The sequence below is a fragment of the Scyliorhinus torazame genome, chromosome 2, assembly GCF_047496885.1.
Source record: "Scyliorhinus torazame isolate Kashiwa2021f chromosome 2, sScyTor2.1, whole genome shotgun sequence".
NCBI classification, from domain to species: domain Eukaryota; kingdom Metazoa; phylum Chordata; class Chondrichthyes; order Carcharhiniformes; family Scyliorhinidae; genus Scyliorhinus; species Scyliorhinus torazame.
The window spans coordinates 260,495,076-260,510,748 of record NC_092708.1 but is presented as its reverse complement, the minus strand read 5'-3'; the positions used below and the strand labels follow the sequence as shown (position 1 = coordinate 260,510,748).

The following is a 15,673-nucleotide window of genomic DNA, read 5'->3' as shown; positions in this document are numbered from 1 at the left end:
ATCTGCAAGAAAACAGAAAATGTCGGAAATACTGAGCAGACCAGGCAGGATCTGTGGAGAGAGAAAAACAGTGTCATTGCTTCAGGTCCACAATCTGCACTAGTTCTGACAACGGGTTGCTGACTTTTGTTTCCCTCTGCACAGACACCACCAGACGTGCTAAACATTTTCAACACTTCCCGTTTCTATTGCAACAAAAATAACCCCTTTTTTTGCCAGGCCTCCAAAAAGCAGTCAAACGTCTTGTGAGCCTCTCCTTCCCCTTCAGCAAGAACCTCAGCAGCAGCTTCCTGAAATCTGGTTTGGCACAACCTTCATCATTAATTTTTCTTAAAGTTAAGATATTGGGTGCGATCTACCCGAATGGGAAGAGTCCCGCAGTGAGTGTGTTTAGCCGTGTGTTTCCTGGCGCTCTGAGCACCGAGACACACCACGCTCGAATGGTCATTCGTGTAGATACGCGGCCTCAGTGGCGAATGCCCCTTTGAGGCCACACTTAGAGCCATTTTCTGCACTGAGAGGCTCTGCCGCCGGAACAAATGGTGTCATAATCTCCTGACTGCCCAACGTGAGTGACCCTTGGGTAGATCGTAGATGCACATATTAGAATGAGACTAGCTATCTCACCCTAATACACAGATTTGCCAAAAAGTGACCCGCCCACAATGGACGGGATTCACATTGCAACGTCTCGCGAGGTGTGGGTTGTCAAGTAGATCCAGGAAGAAGGACCTGCCAGCATCTACCGGCTGCATTGCACCATCCTGCCTTTCGGGCACAATGCGGCCAGTAGATTGCGCCCATTGTTACGGAAAGGAGGTGGTTTAATTTAAAACAACCCTGATTACGCCCCTCACCAGCCTTCAACCTTCACGAGCCCCCCGCCCAAACCTGTGTCGTACAATACAAGGGGGATAAGGGAAAGAGAGAGATACAGGGCAAAGACCACAGACAACATCAGAATTATTGTTTTATGTGAGTCTAGAATCAAAGGTCCAATGGGTATTCCTTTGGAGAGGTTAGCAGGCTGAAGCTGAAATGGAGTAATCTACTTTTCCAGCAACGCTGATTTTCACGATGAGAGAAACACATAGAGATGAATTAGTCCTGTAGTTGGCACTGGTACAGAGGTTCCAGTAGTAACAGTGTAGATGAGGGCCAGGCAATTTAAACCTGGGCAGAGCTCTGGTCTGCTGCTGTTTTGTTGATGCAAGTTAGCAGACTGCCTCCTTTTGCTTTGCAAGGCAATATTACTGGTTCTAGCAGCTTGGGAAGAAGGGTCACATGACATAACTCTCACTTCTTCACCTAAGTTTAGACAAAGACTGTCTATCCGTGGTCTGGATTCTTGAGATGGTTAATGTTTTACCCATTAATAAGTTTACTAGAGATTTGAAAATCCTTTGTCCTCTCAGATGGTTCGTCTCCATAGGCCAGGGTTTTACTCAGAAATGTAAAGAGACCTTTGTGCATTTCCTTGGAATTTGATTTCTGCAGTCTTAGGGGACATATTACCTCTTTAGAGATAGCGGTGATGCTGTAGTTTCTGACGGCTAGAAATTCATTTTGTGCGAATTGTAGCCAGTCATGGCTTCTCCCTTTCTCCATTATGTATTTTAAAAAATAATTTTATAAAATAGCCAGGATGATATTGATGTGTATATTTCCTTTCACGCTGTCTTAGCATAACAGTATGAAAACAAAATTGAGCAAAAAAAATCAATGACTAAGCAGTGAATTGATCTTTTTTAAATGAGTAATTAACAAAAAGACAATCATAAAATGTCAAACGGCAGAACTAACTGATAAAACCTTTTTGCTTAAGGAGCAGGGTTAGAGAGACCGACCAGGCTGCAAATTCTGGTCACCACAGAAGGGAGAGAGGACTGGGACCAAGTTGAGGAGTTGGGGTTAACTAACACTGACCTTGCATCCACCCCTCTGATCTGAGCTCAGTGAAATTCATACGAAAGTGATGGGTTGGAAGCCTTTCGGCGTGGGTTTTCCTCGTCTCCTGGCCTGGTGTGTGGATAGGTCTTTGGGATGAGGGGAGGGGGGTCTGCGTGCGTACGTGTCTGCCACCCGCCCATGCATATGTGTCGACACCAAGCAGCCAGTATATGTGCGTGTGTGTGTGTGTGTTTAGGTCACTTGCATTCTTAGGGTTTTCTCTATCTCTCTCTGATCCTCACAACCCCTGTGTTTTGCACCTAGTGCACACCCTCTTCTGGGCCTTGATTGTAGCACAGGCCTGTGTAAGAGGATATTGTTGCATTAAGTGCAAGTTTTATAGGATTGGATTGCTGTTGAAGCTACAGTGGAACCTATAGATCAGGGAGACTCAAAGGATTTGCATCAGGCAGTGAACCAAGTAAGCCTTATATCTCAGGATTGGTGGTATCTCCTGAGGTGTTCCTTTTTCTTGTCTCGCGTGGGATTGTACCTATTTCTGGATCCCTCCCAGCAGAATGTGGTTTCAGTTTTATTTTTTGTTCATTGGGTTTCCAAGCTGATTGCTATCTGGAATCCTTTCCCAATGAGGGAGGGATGTACTGATCCTGTGACCTGCTACTTGACAACCTGCACAGGTGGCCTCTGCAGGGCCAGAGCCTTTGGAAGACCCCAGTCAAATGGTGGTCGGTGACAATGTGAATGATGGCATGTTAAAGTCCTGCAGGCCCCTTTCTGTGACCTCCTCCCTTTGCATGTCACAGCTGCTAATGGGTAGGTGGCTGCTCGTATCTTGTTAGTATCTGACACACTATTGGAGCAATGTGATCCTCCACTTGCAGCTTTGAATTCGCCCACTCTCTCCAGCCACTCATGCGGTTTGTTTGGGCTTTGAGTGTTCAGCTCATGTGCTCATATACTATTGCTAACAGTCCTCCTGCATCACCGTTATCATATTCTGCACCTGTCCTCCTCTGCTCTGCATTTAGCCCTGTTTTAAATTGGTGAAAATTAGTGATGAATAATGCAGCACTTTGCTTTGTGAACTAAAGGGGTTCATGGAGAGATGGGTGGGGTAAACCCATGGAGGTTTGGTCGGCCAAGAGCGAAGGAGTTTTCTTTCTTTTCGCATGTACATAAAGTATACTCCCGGATCGATTTTTAAAATCCTGAACAGGGCTCAACTGGCGGTGGTAGTTGATACCGAGTATTCAGCAATGTTGTGTCGGACCATGCCCCACATTGGGTGAATTTACAGGTGTGCAAGGAGGGGGGTCAGTGACCGCAACGGAGATTGGACGTAGGACTGTTAGCGGACGAGGGGGTGTGCGGGCATTTGAAGGAGTCCATCCAGAACTATCTAGAAATAAACGACACGGGGGAAGTCTCGACAGCAATCGTTTGGTAAGCGCTGAAGGCAGTGGTTAGAGGGGAGCTAATATCGATACAGGCCCACAGGAGGAAGGTGGAGAGAGCAGAGGTATATAGGTTGGTTGGGTAAATACTCCAGGTAGACAGGAGATACGCGGAGGCCCCGGAGGCAGGGTTATTGAAGGAGCAGCGGAAGCTACAGATGGAGTTTGGTCTGTGTCTATGGGGAAGGCGGTGGAGCAGTTGTGGAAGGCGAGGATGGCGATTATATGAGTATGGAGAGAAGGCCAGCAGAATGCTTGCACACCAGCTAAGGAAAAGGAGGCGGCCAGGGAGATTGGTAGAGTGAAGGACAGAGCTGGGAACATGGTCTTGGACCCAGCAAGGGTGAATGGGGCATTTAAGGAGTTTTACAGCCGGCTACATGAGTCGGAACCCCCAGCTGGGGTGGAAGAGATGAGGCAGTTTCTGGGAGGGCTGGAGTTTCCGAGGACAGAGGAAGCATTGGTGGATGGGACCGGACGGCTACCCAGTGGAATTTTACAAAACATTCTCTGAGATGCTGGGTCCACTGCTGGTGAAGACATAATGAGGCAAGGGAGCGGGGGATTTTCCCCCGACCATGTCACAGGCCTCAATCTCACTGATCCTGAAGTGGGACAAGGACCCTGAGCTATGCGGGTCATACCGGCCAATCTCCCTATTGAATGTTGATGCCAAACTGTTGGCTAAAATCTTGGCCTCAAGGACAGATGACTGTGTCCCAGAGGTAATAGAGGATGACCAGACGGGGTTTGCTAAGGGCAGACAGCTAACGGCCAACGTTAGAAGGCTCTTAAAGGTGATCATGACACCCGCTTTCCCACCAATATTGCCACCCCTCTATTCTTCGCGTCCAGTCCCGAGTGGAATACCTGTCCTACCCATCCCTTTCTTAACCTGACCTGGTCCGCCACCTTCAGATGTGTCTCTGCCCCAGAGGGGAGGGAGGTGGAAGTAGTGGTCATGATGGATGCAGAAAAGGCCTTCGACTGGGTGGAATGGAACTATTTGTGGGAGGTGTTGGGGCGGTTCGGGTTGGGGCTTTATTGATTGGGTCCGGTTGTTGTACCAGGCATCGATGGTGAGTGTCCGAACGAATCGGTTGACATCGGGCTATTTTAAATTGCACAGGGGGACTAGGCAGGGATGCCCCCTCTCACCACTGCTGTTCGCTATGGCCATAGAGCCAGTGGCGATGGCGCTAGAGTTTCAAGGGACTGGACGGGGATGGTCCGACGGGGGGTAGAACACAGAGTCTCGCTATGCGTCGACGACCTGCTCCTATATATTTCCGACCAGTTAGGGGGATGGGAGAGATTGAGGATTTTAGGGGAATTTGGCCAGTTTTCGGGGTACAAATTGAATATGGGGAAAAGCGAGATGTTTGCGATCCAGGCAAGGTGGCAGGAGAGGAGATTGGGAGAGCTGCCGTTCAGAGTGGTGAGAGGGAGCTTTTGTTATTTGGGAATCCAGGTGACACGGGACTGGGGGCTGTTACATAAACTAAATTTGACCCGGCTAGTAGAACAGATGGGGGACTTTCGAAGGTGGGACATGCTCCCGCTGTCACTGGCAGGAAGAGTACAGACCGTGAAAATGACGGTCCTCCCGAGGTTTCTGTTTGTTTTTCAGTGCCTCACCATCTTTATCCCTCGGGCCTTTTTTCAATGAGTAAACAAGATGATTTTGGGTTTTGCGTGGGCGGGTAAAACCCCGCGAGTGAAGAAAGTGTTGCTGGAGTGTGGCCGAGGGGAGGGTGGGTTGGCGCTGCCGAATTTTAGCAACTGTTACTGGTCGGCAAATATAGCCATGATTAGGAAAGGGGTAGTGGTGGGGGAGGGTCGGCATGTGAGCGAGTAGAGGCGGCATCATGTAAGGACACAAGTTTGGGGGCATTGGTAACGGCACCTCTGCCATTCTCGCCGGCCCGGTACTCCACAAGCCCGGTGGTAGTGGCGGTCCAGAAAGTCTGGGGGCAGTGGAGGAAGTATATGAGAGTGGAGGGAGCATCGGTCTAGGCTCCAACCTGCAATAACCATCGGCTTGTACCGGGAAAGCTGGATGGGGGTTTCGGAGATGGCAGAGAGCAGGGATTGAGGGGATGTGGGATCTATTTATAGAGGGGAGATTCCCCTGTTTGAAGGATTGAGAGGAGAAATTTGAACTGCCAGCAGGAAATGGATTCCGATATCTGCAGGTACGGGATTTTTTGTGAAGGCAGGTTTTGACCTTTCCGCTCCTTCCGCCACAGGGGATACAGGACAGGGTAGTTTTCAGAACTGGGGTGGGAGAGGGGAAGGTTTTGGATATTTATAAAGAACTCGTGGAGTCGGAGGAAACTCATGGAGTCGGAGCTAAAGTGCAAATGGGAAGGTGAGCTGGGGGTGGGGAGATCTTTGGCCGGATGCATTAAGCAGGATCAACATGTCCTCATCATGTGCCAGGCTCAGCCTGATTCAGTTTAAGGTCATTCACCGGGCACACATGACGGTGGCCCGGATGAGCACGTTTTTGGGGATAGAGGACAGGTGTGCGAGATGTTCGGGAGGGCCAGCAAACCATGTCCATGTTTTGGACAAGTCCGAAGCTTAGGGGATTTTGGCAGGGTTTTACAGATGTCATGTCCACAGTGTGAAAAACAAGGGTGGTGCCGAGTCCAGACGTGGCAATATTCAGAGTCTCGGAATATCCTGGAGTCCGGGGGGGGGGTGGGGGGGGAAGGGAGTTAGATTATCGTTTAGAGGAGGTGGGACATGTGATGGAGGGAGGTGGTCTTTGCACTATGTTTATATTTGTAGTGTTAACTGTTATTATAATAAAATTATAAATGCCTTAATAAAATGTTTTTTTCTTTAAAAAGAAGTGCAGCTGGTCCATCAGCACCTCACAGAGATTGTACAGGGGAGTTATGATGGAGCTGTATAAATTGCTCGTTAGGCCACAGCTAGAGTACTACACGCAGTTCTGGCCGCCATAGGAAGGATGTAATTGGACTAGAGAGGGTGCAGAGGAGATTCACCAGGATGTTGTCTGGTCTGGAGCGTTTCCGCTATGAAGAGAGTCGGGTTAGGCTGAGGTTGTTCACCTTAGAGCAGAGAAGGCTGAGAAAATGATGAGGGACATAAATAGGCAGGAACTTGTCCCCTTAGTAGAGCAGCATAGATAAGGAGCGGGAGATTTAGAGGGGATTTGAGGAAAAACCTTTTCATCCAGGGGATAACAGGAATCTGGAACTCACTGCCTGAAAGGGTGATAGAGGCAGGAACTCTCAGCGCACTTCAGAAGCATTTAAATGAGCATTTGAAATGCGATAACATACATGGCTACAGACCAAGTGCTGAAAAATTGGATTAGAATGGATGGGTGCTTGATGGCAGGTTCAGACATGATGGGCCGAAAGGCCTCTTTCTGTGCTGTAAAACTTTACGACTATGAGAGGATAGTGTTTAGAGATGACACATCCAGGGTTGAAGCTCCTTAAGAGTTGCAGACTGTGCAGGAACTACTGGACTTCAACATAATGGTGATGTTGGGAGGAGAAAGAGTCTGTGGATCAGGGTATTTACAGCTGAAGAGGAACGAGAAAAGGGTGCTCAGTTAGCCATATACATTGTCATGTGAGAGTACCTTTAAGAAATGGGTGTTTATAAATGGGTATGTATATAAATATCTGTAGTGAGAGTACCTTTACGAAATGGGTGTTTATTACTGCAGTGATGTCAGAGAGTGGGTGGAGCTGGGCTGTCTGTCAGCTTTTTACTTTTGTTTTAGGCCGTTTGCTGCAGGGTGTGTTTTAGTTTCGTTTTCAGAGCTGGATAGCTGCAATCACAGCCAGAAGGTGTATTGGAGTCTCTCTCTGTAATCTAAAGACTGTAAATCGATCCTGGTGATTTAAAACTAATGACAATAATGACTTTAACCTGATGTGCTTCTGGTAAAAGGTGTTTTAAGTGTTATGGATGTTAAAAGGAAAGCTTAAAGGATTACTTAGTGTTGTATTCTTTGGGGTTTGTATTTGAATTAATGGTTTCTAAGATGTTCACTGTATGTTGGAAAAAGGTTAACTTGAGTTCATAGAATAAACATTGTTTTGCTTTAAAAAATACTTTTCCATTTCTGCTCTACCTCACCTGTAGAGTGGGCCGTGTGCTCCCCATACCACAATCTAGTAAAAGTTGTGGGTCAGGTGAACTCCATGATACACTTTGGGGTTCTCTAAACCCTGGCCCATAACAACATGCTGGTGTAAATAAATCAGAGAGACAGCGAAATTTCAACAAAAAGAGAATTAATGCTAATAATATTTTCGAATAGTTGCTCAATAACCCATCTGAGCAGAATTTAGAAGAATCTAATGCAATGCATCAGGGGATGGGAGTTATTTGGATACTTTGATCCCGGAGGTAGCTACATCCTGTAGGTTAGGTAATCATGCAGGTGTGGTTAGAGGCCAGGAGCAGGCGGATGTAACTGCCAGTCAGGCAGGTAAGGTTTGCGGTGCTGGAATAGCCTCAGCCTTTCCAATAGGGACAAGAGTCTTGCTACCTGTATGGGTGAGAGCAAAGTCTGCAGAGTGGCTGAGAAAACTGACTATGGTTCTGTGGTACAGGAGGATATTCAAAGGGGAGAGTGAAAAGGAATGTGGTCATGGTGGGGTCCAGATAGTTATGGAGTATAAACACTGTTCTCTGCAGACGTAACTGGGACCTTTGAAGGTTCAGGACACCTTCCCATGCTGGGGAAGAACTTGAAATGGGAGGGGGAAGGTCCAGTTGTCATAATCCCCACAGGAACCAAGGACATGGGTAGAATAAGAATGAGGTTCTGCTGAGAGTATTTCGGACAATGGGTTTGAAATTTAAATGCAGAACCTTACAATCTGGACTTTTACCTGAACCGTAAGAAAATAATCTGAACCAGAGAAATAAACAGATTAGAATGTTAAATGCGTGGCGAAAAGAAAACCAGGGAGGCAGGGTGTTGATTTGTTGGGCCACAGGCACTTATACTGGGGAAAGAGGGAGCTTTTCTGCTGGGAGGGTGTCCGCTCAAACTGAGTTGAGACTAGCGTCCTCGAGAATCGAGTATCCAGGGCAGCAAATAGGCCTTTAAATGAAATAATCTGTCTGCCAGGATCCAGGAAGTTGTATTAAAGCCAAGAAGAGAAATGTCAAGGATTTAGAACAAAGTTGCGATTTGCGTAAAAGTAAGCAGAGTGCACCAGGAAAGAACAGAGAGCTTAACAAACATAATAGGGAATTAAAGACTTAAGACGGGGGAGGGAGTACATTGTTCAAACTAAAGCATTCACACAAAATAGATGCATTATTAGCAGGGATGGAAATAAGTGAGTTTGATCAGTGGGGGTGGGTAGTGGGGGGGGAGGCAAAGGTGTGTGTGTGGGGGGGTGCGAGGCGAGAGAGAGTTCCTGCGCAGCCATGCACAAGTTGGTCCCTTTAAGTTACCACATGTGCACAACCCTTGGTTGTGCACTTAAATAAATTACCTATGCATTCCAAATAAAATTAGACAGACATTGGTGACGAGCCTTCGAGACTGGATGGTTTCTACCTCAGGGACTTTGAAGGAAATTGGTGAGAGCATTTCCGATGTTCTAATTATTCCATAGTTCTCTTGATTCAGGAACGATTTCTTTAGGTTAGACAATTGTGCATGTCACTTTGATATTTAAGAAAGGTGAGAGAGGGACTCCAGGGAAGTATAGACCGATAATTAGCCTAACAACTGTTGACAGGAAATTACTAGAATCTACAATTAAGGATAGAGTGACTGAACACCATGAAAATTTTCAGCTGATCAGAGTGCGCCAACATGAATCTGTGTTTAAACCTCAACTATTCACCATATTTATTAATAACTTATTTAATGGGGTAAATGTCACATAATTTGAATTTGCTGATGGCACAAAGGCAGGAGGCACTGTAAGCCGTATAGATGGAAGCATAACATTACAACAGAATGATAGATTAAGTAATTGGGCAAAACTGTGGCAAATTGATTTCATTATAAGCAAATATGAAGTCATCCACTGTGGACCTAAAAGGGATCGAAGAGGATGCTTTTAAATGGTGACAAGCGAGAATTTGTCTTTCAAAGAGATTTGAGAGTTCAGGTGCACAGATTCTTAAAATGTGAGATCAAAAAGATACACAAAATAGTCCAAAAGGCTACTGGGATGCTGGCCTTTATATTTAGAGGACAATACAAAGGGTAGAAGTCATGTTTGAACGATATAATGTCCTGGTTAGACCATGCATGGAGTACTGTGAGTAGTTTTGGGTATCATAGCTTAACATGGATTGCAGTGTAGATTTAGCAGAATGATGTCTGGACTCTGAGGATTACCAGGAGATATTACACAAACTGGGGATGTATTGTCTGTAATTTAAAACATGAAAAAATAATATCAGAAATTTTACAGCCCAGGTAGAGGCCACTCGGCCCATCGTGTGTGCGCCAGCTGAAAAAGGAGCCACAAATCCTAATCTCACTTTCCAGGATTTGGTCCGTAGCCCTGCAGATTATTGCACTTGAGGGGCACATCCAGACACCTTTTAAACCAGTTGAGGGTTTCTGTCTCTATTGTTCTTTCAAGCAGTGAGTTCCAGACCCCCCACAACCCTCTTGAGAAAAAAGGTTTTTCCTCATCTTCCCTCTAATCTTTCTATCAGTCACTTTAAATCTGTGCCCCCTAGTCACTGACCTCTCTGCTAAAGTAAATAGGCCCTTCGCATCCGGATGGGGGCAGGAGCAGACATCCTGGCCTTTGCCTTGCTTGTGGCAAGGAGACAAACCCTCTTGGAGGTCAGCTACACTGCCAGGTGCCTCGGCGTGGCTGGATGACTTGATAGAGTTTTTTGCACTTCGAGAAGTTCAAGTTTACCGTGAGAGGGTCGTGGAAGGGTTTTACCGTAGATGGCAGATGTTTATAATGTACTAAGACTTGGTCACTGTTACCTGTTTGGGGAGGGATAGGGTGGGTAAGCGGGGGTTTAGTGGTGATGTTATATTGCTGTGTGGGAGTTCTTACTGGTTTATTGATATTCTCTGTTATTGTATGCTTTGCATAAAAACTGTTAAAATTATAATAAAAATATTTCCCCCCAAAGAAATTAGTCAGACATGGCTTTTCCTGAATAAATCCATGCTGACTGTCCTTGATTAACCCATGGCTTTCTAAGTGAGGACCGTCCATACTGTCCTCCCTGGCAACAGCTTCGTACATTTCATTTGGCCCTGACCAAAGTTTTCAAGATACTACGGGAAACAGAGGATAAACAGAAAGGAACTATTTCTGCAAGTTGGGGAGTCTAGGATTCAGTGGAATAGTGTAAAAATTAGGGCCAAATCTTTCAGAAATGAAATTAGGGAACACTTCTACACACAAAAGTGTGGTACACGTTCCAAACTTATTTTTGCAAACAACAATTGATACTGGATCAATTGTTAATTTTAAAGATTGATACCAAAGAAATTAAGGGATATAAGGAAAAGAGGTTCATATGAAGTTAGATCACAGATCAGCCATTGAATGATGCAGCAGGTTGAGGGGCTAAAGAGCCTTCTCCTGTCACTGGGCAAGCCAAATTTGCAATAATGATATGGAGGATGAGTTCATGATTATTTTGAGGAACCAACTAGGTTATAGGCTATTTTAGATTTAGTTTTGTGAAATGCAAAATGGTTAATTCATAACAGTTTGGTAAAGGAGCCTTTATGGGAAAGAGTGATCATAACATGATAGAATTATTTATTGAGTATGAGAATTATTTACTTCCAAAGTCCAAAATTAAAATTAAAAAATCTGAACAAAAATAAACTAAGTCAGTATGGGGGCAGGATAACTAAGGTGGATTGGGAAACTGGATTTAAAACAATAAAAGAAGGTAAGCAACAACAGTTTAAAGAATTAATTCAATTCACAATGAATAAACATTTCCTTCAGGTCCCTTGGATTGGAAGGTAGCAAACGGAACCTGCTATTCAAGAAAGGAAGGATATTAAAAAATACTATATATAAGAACTATATATACACTCATTAGTCTGACATCAGTAAAAGGGAAAATGTTGGGATACATTGTCGGGACATGGTAATAGGGCACTTAGAAAATGATGATATGATTGGGCAGAGTCAACACAGATTTATGAAAAGGAAATAATGCTTCTAAAATCTGTTAAGTTTTTTGAGATTGTAAATGGCAAGGTAGATAAGGAAGAATCAGCGGTTGGAGTGTATTTGGACTTTTGAAACACATTCCAAAAAGCTCCACACATGAGCTGATTGCACAAACCCAGAACTCGTGGAACTGGGAGTAATGTATTAACATGGATTGAGGATTGGTTGATGGACAGAAAACAGAGAGTAGGGAAAAATGGATCATTTTTGGGTTGGCAGGCTATATAGAGTGGGCTACAGCAAGGATTAGTGCTTGGTCTTCAGCTATTTAGAATCTATATCAGTTATTTTGATGAGATGAAGGGACTGTGTGTAATGCATCCAAGTTTGCTGATGATGGAAAGTTAAGAGGGAAAGCAAGATATGAGGAGGTGCAATGAGGCTGTAAAGGGATATAGGATGGTTCAGTGATTGTGTGAACATGGTAGGTTCTGTTGTTCACTTTGGTCAGAAACATAGAAAAGCAAAATATTTTTTTAAAGTAAGAAACTGTGAACTCTTGGTATTCAGAGGGACCTGGCTATCCTTGTACATAAATCACAACGGTAATATGCAGATATATCAAGCAATTAGGAAAGCAGATGGTATATGAGTATTGATTACAAAGAGTACAAGAGTAAAGAAGTCGAACTACATTTATATGGTGCCTTGGGTGAAACCACACCAGGAGTACCTTTGCAGTTCAGTCTCCTTTCATAAAGAAGGATATTCTTGCCTTGAAGGTTCAATACAATGATTTCTGAAATGAGTGGGTTGTGCTTTGCGAAGAGTTTAAACCAACATGGCCAATGTTTCCTAGAATTTAGAAAAAGTAGAGTTGACCTCATTGAAACATGCAAAGTTCTTAAAAGGCTTTAAGGGATAGATGAGAGAAATGTGGCCTTGGTTGAGGATTCAAGAATGAGGGATCATAACCTCAGAATAAGGGGTTGGCCATTTAAGAGCGAGATGAGAAATGTCTTCACCCAATGGCTGTGAATCTGTGGAATTCTGTACCCCAGAGTGTTAAGGATGCTCAGTATGTTCAAGGCACAGATCAATAAATGTTTGGATACTGGGATAATCAAGAAATATGGGTATATTGCAGGAAGGTGGAGTTAAGGAAGCAGATCAGCCGTGACCTTGGTGAAAACTAGAAGACTCAAATTACCTATTTCTTGTGTTCTGGTTTTACGTTTATTTTAGCAGAACCGAGTGACTTTCAGTAGTGACAGAATCTGTAAAATTTCAGCAGAATCCAGTGAATTTCAGCAGAATCCGGTATATTTTAGTAATTAATTTCAGCAGATTCTCGTGAATTTCAAGCTAATCAATGAATTTCAGCAGAATCAATTGATTTTCCAAAGAATTTGATGAATTTCAGCAGGACCTGATGAACTTTAGGAAAATTGATCAAATTGAGTGGAATTGAGTAACTTTCAACAGAATTTGGTGAATTTCAGCAGACTGCCATTTTCCTAATGAGTAAAGTGAGATCCAATTGGAATTTGCCTTTTAGTTTCACATCAATACAACTGTAACTGTGATCAATAATTGCTTCAGCCAGAGAAAGAAATGCATCTGAAAGTAGAGGATAAGGGTCCCTTTTCATGTTAACTGGTGGCATTGGTAGATAATGAGGGTAACATGTTGAAGTCTGCCCTGAGCTTTCTAACGGAGAGCTAAATATCCTCTTGGAGGGCAACATCTTAACTCAGTTATGAGGAGCCCTTGGTTTGGATTTGAAATGGTTCTGACCCGTTCTGATCCATCTAATGGCATTTTAATTTCTTGCAGGATATAGTATTCTGGCTAGCTGAAGAATGCCATCTACACACGGCCATTTAATTTTTTTCCCAGTTACCATATTATTGTCCTCTGCCCTCCTGCAGGGACCTGCTCGAAACTCTGTGGTCAATGGGAGGTCTTACCCAGCCAGTGTCAGAGCTCCACGAGCAGGCTCGGTGCCACCAGTGAAGCGTACGCGGCTAAACTGGATCGATGCCCCTGGCGACGTCTTTTTCATGGCAACTGATGAAACCAGGTAAGACTGCTAAAGGTTTCCAGCCCTAAGCAGATCAACATAGACTCTTGATGCCATAAGTTACACGAGAGTCTCCGTGTCAAATCTTTAATGCCATCATGCCCCCTCCCTTAAAAGGCACAATAAGCTTTGTTCATTAAGAAACTAAGGTGAAGACACCATTAAAATTGAATAAAGTAGGAGAGAAGAGGAGATAAATTAGGAAGTGCAGTAATAATCAGTAAATACACAGCCTATATGCTCACTATCCTCACTACATTGATATCTGGTCCAGGACCAGCAAACTGTGCAACTCTTCATTCTCTCTGCCTTCCTGCTATGAACCTCTGCTCCTCATCCCGTGGTCAGGAACTTCAAACTGTCACAATTATGGTTGAGCAGCCTGAGGATAGTTATGTTCATAATACTTAGTATTTGAGTGCTGTCATATTGAGATACCTCCGGTGCGGTTAAGGGGGCCAGTACCCCTTCGTATTGTAACCATTCACAAGATAACATGAGTGGGGTTTGGATACTTTCATGGAGTTTATTCCTGGGTGGAGTTATTACATACTTGGAGCTCTCCACTAACATGGTGTTGTGATGTAATCCACATTGACACCTCACAAAAACCTCACAACGTCACTCGCCAGTCATGAGCCGAGTGCCTCCAGGAGCTTGAACTACTATAATGCTATTTCTGTGCTAATCGGAATCAAATCGATTTGCATTGAAAGTTTACATTGGAATTGATGTGAGATCAACTCTGGATAGAAGTGGTGTAAACATGACTTTGTGAATCGGGGTAGAGGGCTAGTAGTGGAGATGAGAAAAATCTGTGCTGCTTCTGAACTGCAGTGGCTGAGAAGCTTGAGTCTAATTTATAAGGTTAAAAAGGGCTCAGTTATTGCCCTTTTTCCCTAACATTAAAAATTGTCAACAGGAATGCGAGAGCGGAAATTGGATCTCTCCGTGGGTATGTAGGAACAGAATGCAACAGCTATATGAGTGAGTTGTCTGTACATATGAATATACAGAGTGGGGCAGCATGTACGAGCTGTATGAATGGGACTGTGCGTAAGTGTGTGCACTGAAGAAAGCTACGTGTAAATTTATTTATTTTAATCCATTTATGGGAGTGGTGCATCACTGGGAAAGACAGCATGTAGTATCCATCCCGAACTGGATTGGATTGCACGATCATTTCAGAGGGCAGTTAAGAATCAACCACATTGTTGTCTATCTGGAGTCACAGATAAGCCATGCCAGGTAAGAATGGCAGATTTTATTTCTTAAAGGATATTAATGAACTAGATGTTTTTTTTCACAATCTGGCAATTTCAAGGTCCCCATTACTGATGCTATCTTTTTATTACCGATATATTTAATTTCAATTAACAGGCCGCCGTCGATGGATCCAGGCCTCTGGATTACTAGTGCAATCATATAGCAGTAATACTGTACTCCAGTTTGCACATGGCAGGGTGGCATGTAAGAATGCACAGATCAGGGTGCAGGTAGTTGACTGTCTGAGTATGCAAACACAGAACAGAGCAAACTGTGAGTGCATTTGCACAAAGTACGACTGTATTTTAAGTGCTGTGAACATGCATACTTAGAGGCATGAGATCAGTGTGAGCAGAGAGGTGTTATCTGCTGCTACAGGCCCACACTGCTCCAACAGTTATAGATTGATGCAATTATGAAAAGAGACACGCCAATTGTTGTAGTTACACAATGTCATCAACAGATTGGTGAGGTTATGCATTGTGGTACACTGGTGCGGTTACACAGCGTGATACACAAATTGGTGCGGTAACACAGTATGATACACAGATTGGTGCGGTACCACAGTGTGATACACAGCTTGGTGTGGTTACACAGTGTGATACACAGCTTGGGGCGGTTACACAGTGTGATACACAGCTTGGTGCAGTTACACAGTGTGATACACAGCTTGGTGCAGTTACACAGTGTGATACACAGCTTGGTGAGGTTACACAGTGTGATACACACCTTGGGGCGGTTACACAGTGTGATACACAGCTTGGTGCAGTTACAGAGTGTGATACACAGCTTGGTGCGGTAACACAGTGTGATACACAGCTTGG

The 15,673-nt window shown here is 44.3% G+C and overlaps 1 protein-coding gene across 1 annotated transcript in view; it reads left to right on the top strand.

Annotated features, from left to right (window-relative positions):
• Window positions 1-15,673, top strand: part of LOC140397998 (metastasis-associated protein MTA1-like) — a 252,536-nt gene that overhangs the window by 209,482 nt on the left and 27,381 nt on the right. The window contains exon 18 of the mRNA XM_072486239.1: window positions 13,432-13,583. Coding sequence (XP_072342340.1) covers window positions 13,432-13,583 — 152 coding nt within the window. The remainder of the gene's footprint in view (window positions 1-13,431; window positions 13,584-15,673) is intronic.